The following is an 18,624-nucleotide window of genomic DNA, read 5'->3' on the forward strand; positions in this document are numbered from 1 at the left end:
TGACCTTTGTCATAGTTAATTCCTATGATATTTCATTCTGTCCACCTTTATCAACCATCTACAATCTTTCATCTTGTGTTGTTGTCCAAATGCTCTTAGCATAACTTGAAGAGATAGATGGTGTAGTCAAGTTCTTTCCTTTCCTGAATGAGGCACCAAAATTAAACCCAAAATCTTTGCCATCAAGTTGATTCCAACTCATAGTGATTTCATATGTTACAGAGTAGAACTGCTCCATATCCTTTTCTTACCTGCAATCTTTACAGAAGTAGATTTCTTCTGCTGCACCACTGGGTGAGTTAGAACTGCCAACCTTTAGGTTAGTTTTCAAGCACAAACTGTTTGTACCACCCAAGGACCTCACCACTGTTGGTGGAATAATGCTAAACACAGACTTCACAAGATTTAACCTCAATCCTCTATTCATTCAGGGCTGGTGTTAGGGTAAGGCAAAGGAAGTGTTTATGGAGGCAAAATTTAAGAGAGACGTTAAAATTGTTGCACCAAAGGATATGTGTATTTTTTCACTCTCCTATGTACAGTGAGATGGGGTCACTATGAGTCAGAGTCAACTCGACAGCAACAGGTTATGTGCTCTATAGCCAATAATGCCTTCTAAAAAGATAGTACCGATGTGTAATGCACCCAACAATCAACAAATCTATCAGGTTTGCAAAACTTTGTCAAGACTGGATGTCATTTTTATGAAAAAAAATCATTATTGTTTTGGGTTTTAATTGGTATCTCAAGCTTCCTTTAATGATAATAAGCCTACATATAATGTGCTTTAAAATCAGCCAAGCATTACTAATGACCTTCAAGGTAGGGTTTACAGTTTCCATTCTAGGGGAGGGGAAAACAACCTTTCTTGAGTTGATTTTCACAGGCTACATAGCTAAAAAGTGGCACAATGAGCATTTGAGCTCAGGTCAGCTCAGCTGCAAACTGTGGCTCTTTTTACTACATCGTGTGCAGTTTCTTTTTACCATGTGTTTATTATTTATATTTCTTCCTTTTAAAATACCTGTTCATGGACTTTGAATTTCTGATTTCATAATTTAAACCTTTCAGAAATGAAAGCTGCCAGCTTTCTTATCACTCGCTCTCAAGTTGTTTAGATGGTGTATTTTACCCCCTTGAACAACGGTGTTGTGTTCAATTGTTTAAATTGTACAGTAAGAATATGCGGGAGTACATGGCCTGTTTAAGAGTATAGACTCTGGAGTTCATTGATTAATCCTGTTTCAGCCAAGCTCTAGCTGCCACCTACTACCAACTTACCATTTTTATGCTTCCGTTTTCCTGTCAGTCAAATGGGAGGAATAACTGCACACACCACACAGAATTGCAGGGTGAATTCAATAAGCTAATTATATGCAAAGCATTTCAAACTGTGTCTAACACTTAGTAAGTATTCAGTCACGTTGGGGAAAAACAAAAACAAAGGAGTCCAAGGAAGGAAAAAGAAAAATATCTCATCAGGTATGGAATTCCAGATAACCCTGCTTTCTCCTGCATACTATCTACAAGCTCCTCAATAAAAAAAAAATGGCAACAAGCATACACCAAAGAATGTTTATTTATCATATTAAAGGGGGAAAGTAAATTTTAAAAATGGTAAGCTCTGCCAGGCATATAAAACCAATCAAACTACATAGTGAATGAAATATTTTCCACCTAAAAAGATATACAGGGGGAGGCGGGGCCAAGATGGCGGACTAGGTAGACGCTACCTCCGATCCCTCTTGCAACAAAGACTCGGAAAAACAAGTGAATCAATCACATACATAACAATCTACGAACCCTGAACAACAAACACAGATTTAGAGACGGAAAACGAACAAATATGGGGAAGCAGCGATTGTTTTCGGAGCCTGGAACCAGCGTCCCAGTCAGGTATCCTTGGCGCCCGATTTAGGGCAGGGCCCGGGGAGCTGACGGCGCAAACAAGGGGCACAGCCCTACCCCCCTGAACTCACACTGGGAGGGGGCCCAGCCGGTTTGCGCAGGCGGCGTGGTGACGCAGCCGGTGGGAGAAGTCCCCGGGAGGCAGTGACTGGTCTTGGAGCTGGGAGAGCAGCGTCCCAGCCAGGGAATCTTGCCACCGGGCATTTGACTGGGCGCTGTCATGGCGCAAGCATGGGGAGCTGCTCCACTCCCCTGAACTAACCCCGGGAGGGGGCCCAGCCGGTTCGCGAGAGTGGCGCGGCGATGCGGCTGGCGGGACGAGAAATCCCCGGGAGGCAGCAACTGATTTTGGAGTCGGGAGTGCACCATCCCAGCAGGGGAACCTTGACCCTGGGTGTGGGACTGGCAGTGGAGGATCTGACCGCAGCTTCAGTGGGCCAGATCCCCGGGGGCAATCTCCACACAGCCAGCACACATAGGCGACACGCCCCTCGGGAATCCCAGACAAAATAGTCAGTCCAACCAAGACAAGCAACTCTGGCTATATTCTGAGGTGCTACTCTCCTATCTCTCTGATCCCTCCCCCACCCTCCCCAGGGGGCCTCATTAACATTGGAATTTCCTGAGCCAGAGGGAGAACGGCTCCGGCTCCGCGGCGGCTTTGCTTCCCCCCCCCCTTTTTTTTTATTTTGGTCTTTTCCTAACCCACTTTTCCAGCTTGAGAGAAGGAACCAAAAAAAAAAAAAAACCCCAGGGACCATAAAACCGCCCCTAATTGGACTAAAAACACAGAACCAGCTACAGCCAAGCATATATGATCCAAATCTCAGACTTTCATCCTTACAGGGAACAAAGTGGCAGTTATAATACAAAGGCAGTTCTGATAGGGATCTGACTGCATTTTTTTTTTAGCGGATTTTCTGGAAAAACTAGTTTCCCAGTGATGGCACGGAGAAAGCAGTCCATATCAAACCACATAAAGAAGCAGACCATGACAGCTTCTACAACCCCCCAAACAAAAGAATCAAAATCTTTCCCAAATGAAGATACGATCCTGGAATTATCAGATACAGAATATAAAAAACTAATTTACAGAATGCTTTTTTTTTTTCAAGACATCAGAAGCGAAATAAGGCAAACTGCAGAAAAAGCCAAGGAACACACTGATAAAACAGTTGAAGAACTCAAAAAGATTATTCAAGAACATAGTGGAAAAATTAATGAGTTGCAAGAATCCATAGAGAGACAGCATGTAGAAATCCAAAAGATTAACAATAAAATTACAGAATTAGACAACGCAATAGGAAGTCAGAGGAGCAGACTCCAGCAATTAGAATGCAGAGTGGGACATCTGGAGGACCAGGGAATCAACACCAACATAGCTGAAAAAAAATCAGATAAAAGAATTAAAAAAAAAATGAAGAAACCCTAAGAATCATGTGGGACTCTATCAAGAAGGATAACTTGTGTGTGATTGGAGTCCCAGAACAGGGAGGGAGGACAAAAAACACAGAGAAAATGGTTGAAGATCTCCTGACAGAAAACTTCCCTGACGTGATGAAAGACGAAAGGATATCTATCCAAGATGCTCATCAAACCCCATTTAAGATTGATCCAAAAAGAAAAACACCAAGACATATTATCATCAAACTCGCCAAAACCAAAGATAAAGAGAAAATTTTAAAAGCAGCTAGGGAGAAAAGAAAGGTTTCCTTCAAGGGAGAATCAATAAGAATAAGTTCAGACTACTCAGCAGAAACCATGCAGGCAAGAAGGTGACGGGACGACATATACAGAGCACTGAAGGAGAAAAACTGCCAGCCAAGGATCATATATCCAGCAAAACTCTCTCTGAAATATGAAGGTGAAATTAAGATATTTACAGATAAACACAAGTTTAGAGAATTTGCAAAAACCAAACCAAAGCAACAAGAAATACGAAAGGATATTGTTTGGTCAGAAAACCTATAATATCAGATACCAGCACAACACAAGGTCACAAAACAGAACATCCTGATATCAACTCAAACAGGGAAATCACAAAAACAAATTAAGATTAATTAAAAGAAAAAAAAGTACTCATAACAGGGAATCATTGAAATCAATATGTAAAAGATCACAATAATCAAAAAGAGGGACTAAATACAGGAGGCATAGAACTGCCATACGGAGAGTGATACAAGGCGATATAGAACAATACAAGTTAGGTTTTTACTTAGAAAAATAGGGGTAAATAATAAGGTAACCACAAAGAGGTATAATAACTCCATAACTCAAGATAAAAGCCAAGAAAAACGTAACTACTCAACAAACATAAAGTCAAACACTATGAAAATGAGGATCTCACAATTTACTAAGAAAAATGTCTCAGCACAAAAAAGTATGTGGAAAAATGAAATGGTCAACAACACACATAAAAAGGCATCAAAATGACAACACTAAACACTTATTTATCTATAATTACGCTGAATGTAAATGGACTAAATGCACCAATAAAGAGACAGAGAGTCTCGGACTGGATAAAGAAACACGATCCGTCAATATGCTGCCTACAAGAGACACACCTTAGACTTAGAGACACAGACAAACTAAAACTCAAAGGATGGAAAAAATATATCAAGCAAACAATAAGCAAAAAAGAAGAGGAGTAGCAATATTAATTTCTGACAAAATAGACTTTAGACTTAAATCCACCCCAAAGGATAAAGAAGGACACTACATAATGATAAAAGGGGCAATTGATCAGGAAGACATAACCATATTAAATATTTACGCACCCAATGACAGGGCTGCAAGATACATAAATCAAATTTTAACAGAACTGAAAAGTGAGATAGACACCTCCACAATTATAGCAGAAGACTTCAACACACCACTTTCGGAGAAGGACAGGACATCCAGTAAGAAGCTCAACAGAGACACGGAAGACCTAATTACAACAATCAACCAACTTGACCTCATTGACTTATACAGAACTCTCCACTCAACTGCTGCAAAGTATACTTTTTTTTTCTAGCGCACATGGAACATTCTCTAGAATAGACCACATATTAGGTCATAAAACAAACCTTTGCAGAATCCAAAACATCGAAATATTACAAAGCATCTTCTCAGACCACAAGGCAATAAAACTAGAAATCAATAACAGAAAAACTAGGGAAGAGAAATCAAATACTTGGAAAATGAACAATACCCTCCTGAAAAAAGACTGGGTTATAGAAGACATCAAGGAGGGAATAAGGAAATTCATAGAATGCAACGAGAATGAAAATACTTCCTATCAAAACCTCTGGGACACAGCAAAAGCAGTGCTCAGAGGCCAATTTATATCAATAAATGCACACATACAAAAAGAAGAAAGAGCCAAAATCAGAGAACTGTCCCTACAACTCGAACAAATAGAAAGTGAGCAACAAAAGAATCCATCAGGCACCAGAAGAAAACAAATAATAAAAATTAGAGCTGAACTAAATGAATTAGAGAACAGAAAAACAATTGAAAGAATTAACAAAGCCAAAAGCTGGTTCTTTGAAAAAATTAACAAAATTGATAAACCATTGGCCAGACTGACTGAAGAAATACAGGAAAGGAAACAAATAACCCGAATAAGAAACGAGAAGGACCACATCACAACAGAACCAACTGAAAGTAAAAGAATCATATCAGATTATTATGAAAAATTGTACTCTAACAAATTTGCAAACCTAGAAGAAATGGATGAACTCCTGGAAAAACACTACCTACCTAAACTAACACATTCAGAAGTAGAACAACTAAATAGACCCATAACAAAAAAAGAGATTGAAACAGTAATCAAAAAACTCCCCCCCTCCAAAAAAAGCCCCGACCCGGACGGCTTCACTGCAGAGTTCTACCAAACTTTTAGAGAAGATTTAACACCACTACCACTAAAGGTATTTCAAAGCAAAGAAAATGATGGAATACTACCCAACTCATTCTAGGAAGCCACCATCTCCCTGATACCAAAACCAGGTAAGGACATTACAAAAAAAGAAAATTACACACCTATATCCCTCATGAACATAGATGCAAATATCCTCAACAAAATTCTAGCCAATAGAATTCAACAACATATCAAAAAAATAATTCACCATGATCAAGTGGGATTTATACCAGGTATGCAAGGCTGGTTTAATATCAGAAAAACCATTAATGTAATCCACCACATAAATAAAACAAAAGACAAAAACCACATGATCTTATCAATTGATGCAGAAAAGGCATTTGACAAAGTCCAACACCCATTTATGATAAAAACTCTCACCAAAATAGGAATTGAAGGAAAATTCCTCAACATAATAAAGGGCATCTATGCAAAGCCAACAGCCAACATCACTCTAAATGGAGAGAACCTGAAAGCATTTCCCTTGAGAACGGGAACCAGACAAGGATGCCCTTTATCACCGCTCTTATTCAACATCGTGCTAGAAGTCCTAGCCAGGGCAATTAGGCTAGACAAAGAAATAAAAGGCATCTGGATTGGCAAGGAGGAAGTAAAATTATCTCTATTTGCAGATGACATGATCTTATACACAGAAAACCCTAAGGAATCCTCCAGGAAACTACTGAAACTAATAGAAGAGTTTGGCAGAGTCTCAGGTTATAAAATAAACATACAAAAATCACTTGGATTCCTCTACATCAACAAAAAGAACACCGAAGAGGAAATAACCAAATCAATACCATTCACAGTAGCCCCCAAGAAGATAAAATACTTAGGAATAAATCTTACCAAGGATGTAAAAGACCTATACAAAGAAAACTACAAAGCTCTACTACAAGAAATTCAAAAGGACATACTTAAGTGGAAAAACATACCTTGTTCATGGATAGGAAGACTTAACATAGGAAAAATGTCTATTCTACCAAAAGCCATCTATACATATAACGCACTTCTGATCCAAATTCCAATGTCATTTTTTAAGGAGATAGAGAAACAAATTACCAATTTCATATGGAAGGGAAAGAAGCCTCGGATAAGCAAAGCATTACTGAAAAAGAAGAAGAAAGTGGAAGCCCTCACTCTACCTGATTTCAGAACCTATCATACAGCCACAGTAGTCAAAACAGCCTGGTACTGGTACAACAGACACATAGACCAATGGAACAGAATTGAGAACCCAGATATAAATCTATCCACATATGAGCAGCTGATATTTGACAAAGGACCAGTGTCAGTTAATTGGGGAAAAGATAGTCTTTTTAACAAATGGTGCTGGCATAACTGGATATCCATTTGCAAAAAAATGAAACAGGACCCATACCTCACACCATGCACAAAAACTAACTCCAAGTGGATCAAAGACCTAAACATAAAGACTAAAACGATAAAGATCATGGAAGAAAAAATAGGGACAACCCTAGGAGCCCTAATACAAGGCATAAACAGAATATAAAACATTACCAAAAATGACGAAGAGAAACCCGATAACTGGGAGCTCCTAAAAATCAAACACCTATGCTCATCTAAAGACTTCACCAAAAGAGTAAAAAGACCACCTACAGACTGGGAAAGAATTTTCAGCTATGACATCTCCGACCAGCGCCTGATCTCTAAAATCTACATGATTCTGTCAAAACTCAACCACAAAAAGACAAACAACCCAATCAAGAAGTGGGCAAAGGATAGGAACACACACTCCACTAAAGAAGATATTCAGGCAGCTAACAGATACATGAGAAAATGCTCTCGATCATTAGCCATTAGAGAAATGCAGATTAAAACTACGATGAGATTCCATCTCACTCCAACAAGGCTGGCATTAATCCAAAAAACACAAAATAATAAATGTTGGAGAGGCTGCAGAGAGATTGGAACTCTTATACACTGCTGGTGGGAATGTAAAATGGTACAACCACTTTGGAAATCTATCTGGCGCTATCTTAAACAGTTAGAAATAGAACTACCATACAACCCAGAAATCCCACTCCTGGAAATATACCCTAGAGAAACAAGAGCCTTCACACAAACAGATATATGCACACCCATGTTTATTGCAGCTCTGTTTACAATAGCAAAAAGCTGGAAGCAACCAAGGTGTCCATCTATGGATGAATGGGTAAATAAATTGTGGTATATTCACACAATGGAATACTACGCATCGATAAAGAACAGTGACGAATCTGCCAAACATTTCATAACATGAAGGAACCTGGAAGGCATTATGCTGAGTGAAATTAGTCAGAGGCAAAAGGACAAATATTGTATAAGACCACTATTATAAGATCTTGAGAAATAGTATAAACTGAGAAGAACACATACTTTTGTGGTTACGAGGAGGGGATGGAGGGAGGGAGGGAGAGGGTTTTTTACTAATTAATTAGCTGAAAAGAACTACTTTAGGTGAAGGGAAGGACAACACTCAATACATGGAAGGTCAGCTCAACTGGACTGGACTGAACCAAAAGCAAAGAAGTTTCTGGGATAAACTGAATACTTCAAAGGTCAGCAGAGCAAGGGCGGGGGTTTGGGAACCATGGTTTAAGGGGACTTCTAAGTCAATTGGCAAAATAATTCTATTTTGAAAACATTCTGCATCCCACTTTGAAATGTGGCGTCTGGGGTCTTAAAAGCTAACAAGCGGCCATGTAAGATGCATCAATTGGTCTCAACCCACCTGGATCAAAGGAGAATGAAGAACACCAAGGTCACACAACAACTAAGAGCCCAAGAGACAGAAAGGGCCACATGAACAAGAGACCTACATTAACCTGAGACCAGAAGATCTAGTTGGTGCCCGGCCACAATCGATGACTGCCCTGACAGGGAGCACAACAGAGAACCCCTGAGGGAGCAGGAGATCAGTGGGATGCAGACCCCAAATTCTCATAAAAAGACCATACTTAATGGTCTGGATGTGACTAGAGGAATCCCAGCGGTCGTGGTCCCCAAACCTTCTGTTGGCCCAGGACGGGAACCATCCCCGAAGACAATTCATCAGACATGAAAGGGACTGGACGGTGGGTGGGAGAGGAATGCTGATGAAGAGTGAGCTAATTACATCAGGTGGACACTTGAGACTGTGTTGGCATCTCCTGTCTGGAGGGGGGATGGGAGGATAGAGAGAGTTGGAGGCTGGCAAAGTTTTCATGAAAGGTGAGACTGGAAGTGTTGACTCATTAGGGGGAGAGCAAGTGGGAGTAAGGAGTAAGATGTATATTAACTTATATGTGACAGACTGACTTGATTTGTAAACGTTCACTTGAAGCTCAGTAAAAGTTAATAATAATAAAAAAAAAAAAGATATATGGGTGTGCCTTACATGCCTTAGGAAACGTGACCTTCTAAATTCCTGTTTGGCAAGAATTTCCTCTTTTGAAAAATAACAGAAACACAACTTAAAACCAACTTCTTCCTGAATTACGTTGGCCAGTAAGAATCTCTGAATACATTCTTTGTACTACATACTACAATAGGAACACTGGTGGCTCTCCCACTTCACGTAGTTTTCTCTTGGTGAGATTCTCTCCCAGGCCACAAGACACTTCCTGCTCAGAGCTGTAAGTACTTTGAAATTATGTGCTTCTTTAAAAGCTTATATGTTAGCACAGAAAAAAGGTTTTCTTTAAAATTATTTGATTAATTTCCTTGTATTTTTCTAACATGTCATATTTTAAAACTCCCAATATTTTCTTATCTAATTAGTTATAAAGGAAATTTAGTAAATTTAGACAAATGAACAATTATAGTGTGTCAACAATGTGCTAGATGCTAAGACAGCCAGACACCATGCTTTTTAAAGCAATGTGTGACCTCAGCCTTGAATCCTCATCAAATAGTGTTTTCAGTAGGAAATACATTCTATAGATTGTAGCTACTAACTTTAAGATTAACTTCAGTATTTCTATCCATATGCATCTTTAAATGAGCTAGTTTAATTTCTTTCTGTTTTATATTTATTGCAACTTAATACCTGGGTAAAAATATTAATAAGATGGTGGGCTGTGCTTCTCAAGGTAAAGGTGTTCACATGCCGGGGAGACAGGTACAAACTTGGTTGTAACTAAGACTAACGGATGCAATTAAGTCATTTAAAATGTGAACCGAATACAGCAAGGTTTTCTGACATGAAGAACATTCCATGGAAAGAACCGTCTGAAGGAGGTGGTCATTGTCTCATTCTTTAACAGTTGTCCACAAAGATTCTTGTTTCTGTTCCCACTGTCTCCATTTTTCTTTTTCTGCAGTGGCTTTTTCCATCACCTGTTCTGCTCCTTTTGAGATCCAAGATGGTATTAAACGAAACAGCCTGTGGTCACACAGAGTGATGGGCAGAGCAGCTGGCCATGGAGAGGGAACAAGAGACATCTTAGGGTCTACCAAATCTAGCACAAGGCTTTTACTCACACTGAGTGCTCTATAAACAGTTGCTGAATTGAACTGAATCTGTAGTTACTAGCAACAGATGAGAAATGAAAAACCCCAGGCCCTTGGGTATGAAAGCGTGCTGTGCGAGTCAGCTAGCCCTGGACTCTCCTGGGACGCCAAAACTTCTGCACAGGTGCACAGCCAAGGGGCACGCAGGGCTATAGTTAAGCCTGTGATCCTTGGGCAAGCTAGAGGTGCTAGCACAGGCTGTACCACCTGGAGAAAGGGACACCGTTTTTCTCATTCTCACTAGAGCATTCACATGCTCACCATTTGTGTCTACCCAGAAGGGTGCATTTTCCTACTTTACGGAATAGCACCCTATGGCTTAGGTGCTGCAGTTCTGCAAATGCTCATTTCAGATTCCTGGACCCAAGTCCATTCCACCTAAATCACAATCTTAGTGCCCAGGAGTCTACATCATAAACAAGTTCTCCAGGCAGTTTTTGTGCACAGTAAACCTTGAGGATCAGACCTGCAGGTAAGGTCTCAGAAGATAAGGTTAAAGATGTCACTCAGCACTGAGGGGATTGCAGGGAAGTTCTCCCCCTCCCCCCCCACCATCCCCATTTCCACCTAATGTTGACCTTTTAACTTCAATGACTAAGATTAAAGACCGTTGATACTTAATGGCCAAAGTTAAGATAATTGAGTTTGGGACATTTTCATTTGTTCATGTTTTTTTATTTTGTTGCAATTCTGAAAACTCTAAAAAGCAGTTCTACTCTGCAACACACAGAGTCACCATGAGTTGGAATCAATTCAAGGGCAACTAGTTAAAGGACACCTAGGATTTTGAAACATTTAAAACACAGAGTTGCATAAGAGTGGGTTTGCTCTCTCCTCTGAGTTTTGTAACTAAAAGAGGTTTTTCCTAAAGTGACAAGACTCTTCAAAATAAGCTAAAGGCATCAAATGGAAGTCCTGGACATTAGTTCCTTCCAGGGTAGTTCTCCTGGCTGGACTGGGCTGGGCATAGCAGCCTTTTTCCCTGCTGTATGTAGCATTCACTAAGGAGCCCTGGTGGCACAGAAGTTAAAGCCATTGACTGCTAACCATAAAGGCCAGTGGTTCGAAACCACCAGTGGCTCTCAAGCCACTTACAGCAAAGGAAAATGAAGAACGCCAAAGACATATGGTAAAGATAAGCCCAAGAGACAGAAAGGGCCCCATAAACCAGAGACTGCATCAGCCAGAAGCCAGAAGAACTAGATGGTGCCCTGCTGTCACTGATCACTGCCCTGACAGGGAACACAAAAGAGAATCCCTGAAGGAGCAGGAGAACAGTGGGATGCAGATCTCAAATTTTGAGACTGGAGGGACCCTGGAGGTCATGGTCCCCAGACCCTTTGTTAGCCGAAGATCGGAACCATTCTCAAAGCCAACATTCTAGACAGGAATTGGACTAGACTAGAGGATGCTGGTGAGGAATGAGCGTCTTGGCTCAAGTAGACACGTGACACTATGTGGGCAACTCCTGTTTGGAAGTGAGATGAGAAGGCAGAGGAGGACAGGAGCTGGTTGAATGGACATGGGGAATACAGGGTGGAGAGGAGGGATGTGCTGTCTCATTAGGAGGAGACCAGCTAGGAGTACATAGCAAGGTGTCTATTACTTTTTGTATGAGAGGCTGACTTGATTTATAAACTTTCACTTAAAGCACAATAAATTAATTAATTAATTATTTTTTAAAAACCAGCAGTGGGCCTTGGGAGAAAGATGTGGAAATTGGCTTCCATAGAGATTTACAGCCTCGTACAGATTTACAGCCTTAGAAACCCTACGGGGTCACTGTAAGTTGGAACTGACTCAGTTGCAGTGGGTTTCATTTTTGTTTTAGGTGGCGTTCACTAGGGAGGCACTTCTAATAGCATGAGTTGCCTCCTGGGGTCCCACACTCTGCTTCTGTTCTCTGTGCTAAAGTACAAAGAAGCACCTGGGGCCCCACAATATCCCGTAATCAAAAGAAAAAGTAAAAAAGCAACACAAGAAATAGAAACTTAGGTTTTTACTGTTGAACTGAAGACTCTTCATGCTAGTACACTGCGGAGGGAAACTTCCATGAGAACTAACTGCCAGCACAGGGATATTTTGGATGAGGCTGCTGGCTACAGAGTAGGTGAATTATTTTGATTGGGTTTCAGCAGGACTCAGGCATGTTCAGGTCTCAAGTTGCTACAAAGGCTAAAAGTAGTCCATGTGAACACACAAATACACATGCTGTACACTGAGCAGGGAGAGTCTGGTTAAGGAAAAGAAAATTAGATGATTATAGTACAGGTATATTTTTATTCTGAAATATTCAGTTGTTATTATATTAAAAGTCACAGTATATGCTTCTTGAAAAATAAGTGAAAGAGCGTGTTTTCCTCTGAAAGAGATTGAGGAAAGGATTCTTACTTAGCTGGTATTTACTGAATGATGCTACCTGTATGCCAGTCATTGGTTAGGGACTAAAGAAAAAATAAAAAACAGTTGTAGAATAATCAGCATGTCCCCCCTTAAAATTTACGTTATCTGATTTGCTCTTTGTTCCCAAAATAGTAATTTCCTGTTTTGATTATAAAGAAATAGATGATAATTGCAAAAACAAATTTTTTCAGACAATACAGAAAATAATAAAGATAAAAGTAAAGAAATACCCGTCAGAGATTACTCAGACCCAGAGGTGACAACCATTCGATTCAGAGACAACCACCCAACATGTTATTGTACATCCTTTCATTTTGTTTCCTGGTATTTGAATCTTAAATTTGCCTAATTTGTTTCAATTTGTAATTTAAAATAGAAGTTTATTAGAAATTTTGTATATATGCTTTTAGCATTTCCTGTAATGCCTTACCTCTTCGGGCAAAATATGGGAAGCCATCACCCAAAAACATGGTTTCTATCACTTCAGCACTGGAGTTTGGAAGACGGGGGGAGAACTGGGTCCTAGGATGTCAGGGAGGTAAAGGGGTCACCTGAAGAATAGCCTTGCTCCTTAAGCGGTTTCTATGAGCTCCGCACTAGCCAGCGTTTGATATGCACCCTCCCTGGCATCAGGCATTGCTTCACCAAGATGGGGAGAAGAGAACGAGGCGGTAGTGGGGTTACTGAGCAGTCACTGTGTGCCAGGCCCTGTGCTAAGCTTTTGAAATCCATCACGGAACGCAGCCCAGACAACTGTCTGTCTCTGATGTTAGTTACCATCAGAGCGCCCCTCAGCCCACAACATCCGAAGAAAACTTTTTTAAATTTATATCATGCCAAATACGAAGCCTGGTGGGGCTGGGCAGTTGGGGTCGGGTGGAAGAAAGCGGCGGGATACCGGGGAGCTAGGGGCGCCCTAGGGAGCCAGCAGGGCCCTGACCCTGGCCCCAGGATCCCTCACACCCTGGGGCAGGTGCTTGGGCTCTGGGACTCACCCTCCGCCCTCGCGGGCTCCCGCCAAACCTCCGGGGGCGCGTCCTGCCCGCCGCCCGCCCTGCCGTGTGGTCCCCGCAGCTACCTGGAGCTGGTGCAGCCGTCTGGAGGTGGCGGTTCCCTGACTGTGAGAGCATTAATTGACCGCCTTCTTTGAGTGAACTCTAGGCTGACAGCCCTGGAGAATTCAGAGATGAACAAGAGCTGGTCCCCGCAGGAAAGACAGAAGGGTAAATGACCAGCATTACTGGGGAGCAGAATGTGGGTGCCTGGTCAAAAACACCTTGCGCACCACCTGCGGTTTGCAGTCACCGTCCTGAGTCCAGACGGTTCAGAGCAGCTAAGAAGCCCACCCCACCCGAACTCCGGCCCTCTGGAAGCTGACCACCCAAGTCTCTGGGGAAATCCACGCTTCCCCAGTCCACGTTAAACGGAATGGTGGGGTCGGAGGAGCTCTCTGGCTTAGAAAAGAAAAACAAAAGTTGTTGAAAAGCATGCAGAGTTTGACAGCAGTGCTCAGCCTGAAGCTTACCTGCCTCTCCCCACACATACTGTGCTGCTCCTCCACCTTCACCCTCCTCCTTGGAGGGTGGCCAGGAGCCAGAGCCCAGCCAGAAGCATGTTGACTTCCTTGCATCACCTGATGACTCTACCCTTCAAGACAGAGTCTCCCACCCCAAAACTTACACATATTTACACCCACAGATGATGCACACTCATAACCCTCAGCTTAGTTCACACAGGTTTTCTGTTCACTTAGTAAAATTTCTTTTTCTTTGCATTTTTTTTTCCTGTGGAATCCACAAACGGTTAATCTATCAGTTGCCTTCAAATAGACTCTGACTGAAGGCAACCCCACGTGTGTCAGAATAGAACTGCGCCTCATATGGTTTCAAAGGCTGGTTTTTCCGAAGTAGATTGCCAGGCCTCTGGCTGGATCCAAATCTCCAACCTTTCAGTTAGCAGCCACTTGTGTTAACAGTTTGCAACACCCAGGAGCGCCTACAAATAGTCAGACTCTGTTTTATTGCAGAAGGGCCATTATAGTAAAAGGCCACTGTGGTACTTTTTTTAAAAGCAATAATCAAAACTAAAGACCACTTTAATGTTTATAAACGAACAAAACTAATAAATTTAAATAAGCTTCAACAATTATAAATGTGTTCGTTGTATTTTAGACAAAAAGAGAAATTGTTTAGACTGATTCTTAAAAACTATAAGGAGAAATGCCCCATAGTACAGAAGTCTTATAATTGCTATATTTACATTATATATATCTTGGACTTGGGAATATATTTTTATGATGTGACAAATTATCATTAAATCTTATGGGGCTCCTCTTCTCCCATATTTTCTCGTTTTGTTTCTTTTGTTTTGTTTTGCTATTTTTATTTTGAAAAAAATTCAGATTTGTGAAAAGAAATAGTACACAGAGAGACAGACAAACACAAGCTTGGCCAGGATGTGGAGAAAACAAAATTCTCAAACAGACACTTTAGAAAAGAGGCAGCTCCTCAAAATGCTAAACATAAAATTACCGTTAAAAAAAAATTGCCACCTAGTCTATTCCTACTCATGGTAATCCTATAGGACAGAGTAGAACTGCCCCATAGGGTTTCCAAGGAGCAGCCGGTGGATTCAAACTGCCAATCTTTTGTTTAGCAACTGAGCTGTTAACCACTGCACCACCAGAGCTCCATCAGGACTCAGCAATTCTGCTCCAAAGGAATTGAAAAACATGCTTCCAAACAAAAACCTGTACAAGAATGTTAATAGGAACATTGTGCCTAATAGTCAAAAAATAATCACAATCTGAATGTCCATCAGCTATGAGTAGACAAACAAAACATGGTATATGCATACAATGGAATACTATTCATCAGTAAAAAAGAAGCAGGAGTTGAAAGGGGGAATGTGCTGTTACATTGTGGGGATTGCAACTAATGTCACAAAACAATATGTGTATAAATTTTTTGAATGAGAAATTAACAAGCTGTAAAATTTCACCTAATTTAATAAATTTTATTTAGCACAGTAAAAAAAAAAAAAAGAAAGAAAGAAACAATCTAAATGTCCATCAATTGATGAATGGACAAACAAAACGTGGTATATGCATACAATGGAATACTATTCATCAATAAAAAAAGAATGAAGTACTGATACATGATACCACAGGGATGAAACTTGAGAACATGGAACTGAGTAAAAAAAAGCCAATCACAAAAGAATACATTTTATATGATCCATTTATATGGAATGTCCAGAGTAGTCAAATCTATAGAGTTAAAAAGTAAATTAGTGGATGCCAGGAGCTGGGGCGGGAGTTCAGAGGAAAGGGAAAGTGTCTGTGTCTTGGTCATCTAGTGTTGTCATAACAGAAATACCACAAGTGGATGGCTTTCACAAAGAGAAATTCAGGGCGTCAGCTCCAGGGAAAGGCTTTCTCTCTCTGTCAGCTCCAGAGGAAGGTCCTTGTCCTCAATCTTCCCCTGGTCGTGGAATTTTGCAGGCACTGGGACCCCATGTCCAAAGGAAGCGCTCTACTCCTGGTGCTGCTTTCATGGTGGTATAAGGTCCCCAACTCTCTGATTGCTTCCCTTTCCTTTTACCTCTTGAGAGATCAAAGGTGATGCAGACCACACCCCAGGGAAACTCCCTTTACATTGGATCAGGGAGGAGAGCTGAGTAAGGGTGGTGTTACAATCCCACCCTAATACTCTCAACATAAAATTACAATCACAAAATGGAGGGCAACCACACAATTCTGGGAATCATGGCCTAACCAAGTTGATACACACATTTTGGCAGGGGACAAAATTCAATCCATGACAGTTTTCTAATAGGCATGGGGTTTTTGGAGTGCTAAAAATATTCTAAAATTAGATTGCGGTGATGGTTGCTCATCTCTGTGCATATACTAAAAACAATGGAACAGTACACTTTAAATAAGTGAATTTTATGGTATGTAAAATATACCTCAATAAAGTTGTAAAAAAAATAGCACACAGAGTTCCCATTTAGTCTTCACCCAGTTTTCAGGAATCTTAACGCTTTACATGACCAAATAGTGCAAATATCAAAAACAGGAAATTACTGTTGGTACTATACTATTAACAATATATACATTAATACATCTAATGTGGGTTCAATAATTACCCTACAGATTATATTTGAATTTCACCAATTGCCCCACTAATGTCCTGAGAAAGAGAAAAGCAGCCCCGCCATCCAGGAGCTGACTTGGTGTTACCAGCAAGTCTTTGGTGCAAACTGCTCTGGCACTAACATGTTGTTGTTCTTGTTAGGGGCCGTCTAGCTGATTCCAATTCCTAGCCACCCTATGTACAACAGAATGAAACACTGCCCGGTCCTGTGCCATCCTCACAATCATTGTTATGCTTGAGCCCATTGTTGCAGCCACTCATTGAGGGTCTTCCTCTTTTTCACTGACCCTCTACTTTACCAAGCATGACGTCCTGCTCCATGGACTGATCCCTCCTGATAACATGTCCAAAGTATGTGAGATGTAGTCTTGCTATCCTTGCTTCTAAGGAGCATTCCGAATGTACTTCTTCCAAGACAGATTTGTTCGTTCTCTTGGCAGTCCGTGGTATATTCAATATTCTTCGCCAGCACCACAATTCAAAGGCATCAATTCTTCTTCGGCCTCCTTACTCATTGTCCTGTTCTTGCATGCATATAAGGTGATTTAAAACACCATGGCTTGGACCAGGCCTACCTTAGTCTTCAAGGTGACATATTTGCTTTTCAACACTTTAAAGAGGACCTTTGCAGCAGATTTGCCCAATGCAATGCATCTTTTGATTTCCTGACTGCTGCTTTCATGGGTGTTGATTGTGGATCCAACTAAAATACAATCCTTGACAACTTCAGACTTTTTCCCGTTTATCATGATGTTGCTTATTGATCCAGTTGTGAGGATTTTTGTTTTCTTTATGTTGAGGTGTAATTCATACTGAAGGCTGTGGACTTCGATTTTCATCCTTAAGGGCTTCAAGTCCTCTTCACTTTCAGCAAGCAAGATGGTATCATCGGCATAAGGCAGGTTGTTAATGCATCTTCCTCCAATTGGATGCCCTGTTCTTCTTCACAGAGCCCAGCTTCTCAGATTATTTGCTCAGCATACAGGTCGAACAGGTGTGGTGAAAAGATACAACCCTGACACATACCTTTCCTGACTTTAAACCACGCAGTGTCCCCTTGTTGAACAACTGCCACTTGATCTATGTACAGATTCCTAATGAGCACAATGAAGAGTTCTGGAATTCCTATTCTTCGAAATGTTATCCATAATTTGTTATGATCCACACAGTCAATAAAACACAGACATACATCTTTCTGGTATTCTCTGCTTTCAGCCAGGCGTTATCTGGTATCAGCAATAACATCACTGGTTCTGCATCCTCTTCTGAATTCGGCTTGAATTTCTGGCAGTTACTTGTCAACGTACTGCTGCAGCCTCTTATGAATGATCTTCAGGAAAATGTTACTTGTGTGTGATATTAATGATATTATTCGATAATTTTCACTGTCAGTTGGATCACCTTTCTTGGGAATAAGAATAAATATGGATCTCTTCCAGTCAGTTGGCCAGGTAGCAGTCTTCCAAATTTCTTGGCACAGATGAGTGAGCACTTCCAGCACTGCATCCATTTGTCAAAAAATCTTAATTGATACTCCATCAATTCCCAGAACATTGTTTTTGGCGAGTTCCTTCAATGCAGCTTGGACGTCTTCCTTCAGTCTACAAGGAAGACCAGTTAATATGGCTATTACTTAAATTTACGCACCAACCACTAAGGCCAAAGAAGAAGGAATTGGAGATTTTTACCAATTTTTGCAGTCTGAAATGGATCAAACATGCTATCAGGATGCACTAATAATTACTGGCGATTGGAATC

General features: G+C 40.8%; 4 protein-coding genes across 7 annotated transcripts in view; all 4 read left to right on the forward strand.

Annotated features, from left to right (window-relative positions):
- Positions 1–16,640, forward strand: part of HELQ (helicase, POLQ like) — a 508,107-nt gene extending 491,467 nt beyond the window's left edge. The window contains exon 4 of the mRNA XM_049885856.1: positions 10,660–16,640. Coding sequence (XP_049741813.1) covers positions 10,660–10,723 — 64 coding nt within the window. The 3' untranslated portion in view covers positions 10,724–16,640. The remainder of the gene's footprint in view (positions 1–10,659) is intronic.
- The window catches only part of LOC126077021 (placenta-specific gene 8 protein-like), a 224,258-nt gene that overhangs the window by 56,469 nt on the left and 149,165 nt on the right, over positions 1–18,624 (forward strand). The window lies entirely within an intron of this gene.
- LOC126077023 (placenta-specific gene 8 protein-like) overlaps positions 9,342–18,624 on the forward strand; it is a 158,448-nt gene continuing 149,165 nt past the window's right edge. For all 3 annotated transcript variants that reach the window (XM_049885908.1, XM_049885907.1, XM_049885906.1), the window contains exon 1: positions 9,342–9,429. The gene's annotated coding sequence lies outside the window, so the exon portion shown is untranslated. The remainder of the gene's footprint in view (positions 9,430–18,624) is intronic.
- LOC126077022 (placenta-specific gene 8 protein-like) overlaps positions 9,411–18,624 on the forward strand; it is a 158,379-nt gene continuing 149,165 nt past the window's right edge. The window contains exon 1 of the mRNA XM_049885904.1: positions 9,411–9,429. The gene's annotated coding sequence lies outside the window, so the exon portion shown is untranslated. The remainder of the gene's footprint in view (positions 9,430–18,624) is intronic.

The sequence above is a fragment of the Elephas maximus genome, chromosome 5, assembly GCF_024166365.1.
Source record: "Elephas maximus indicus isolate mEleMax1 chromosome 5, mEleMax1 primary haplotype, whole genome shotgun sequence".
Classification (NCBI taxonomy): Eukaryota; Metazoa; Chordata; class Mammalia; order Proboscidea; family Elephantidae; genus Elephas; species Elephas maximus.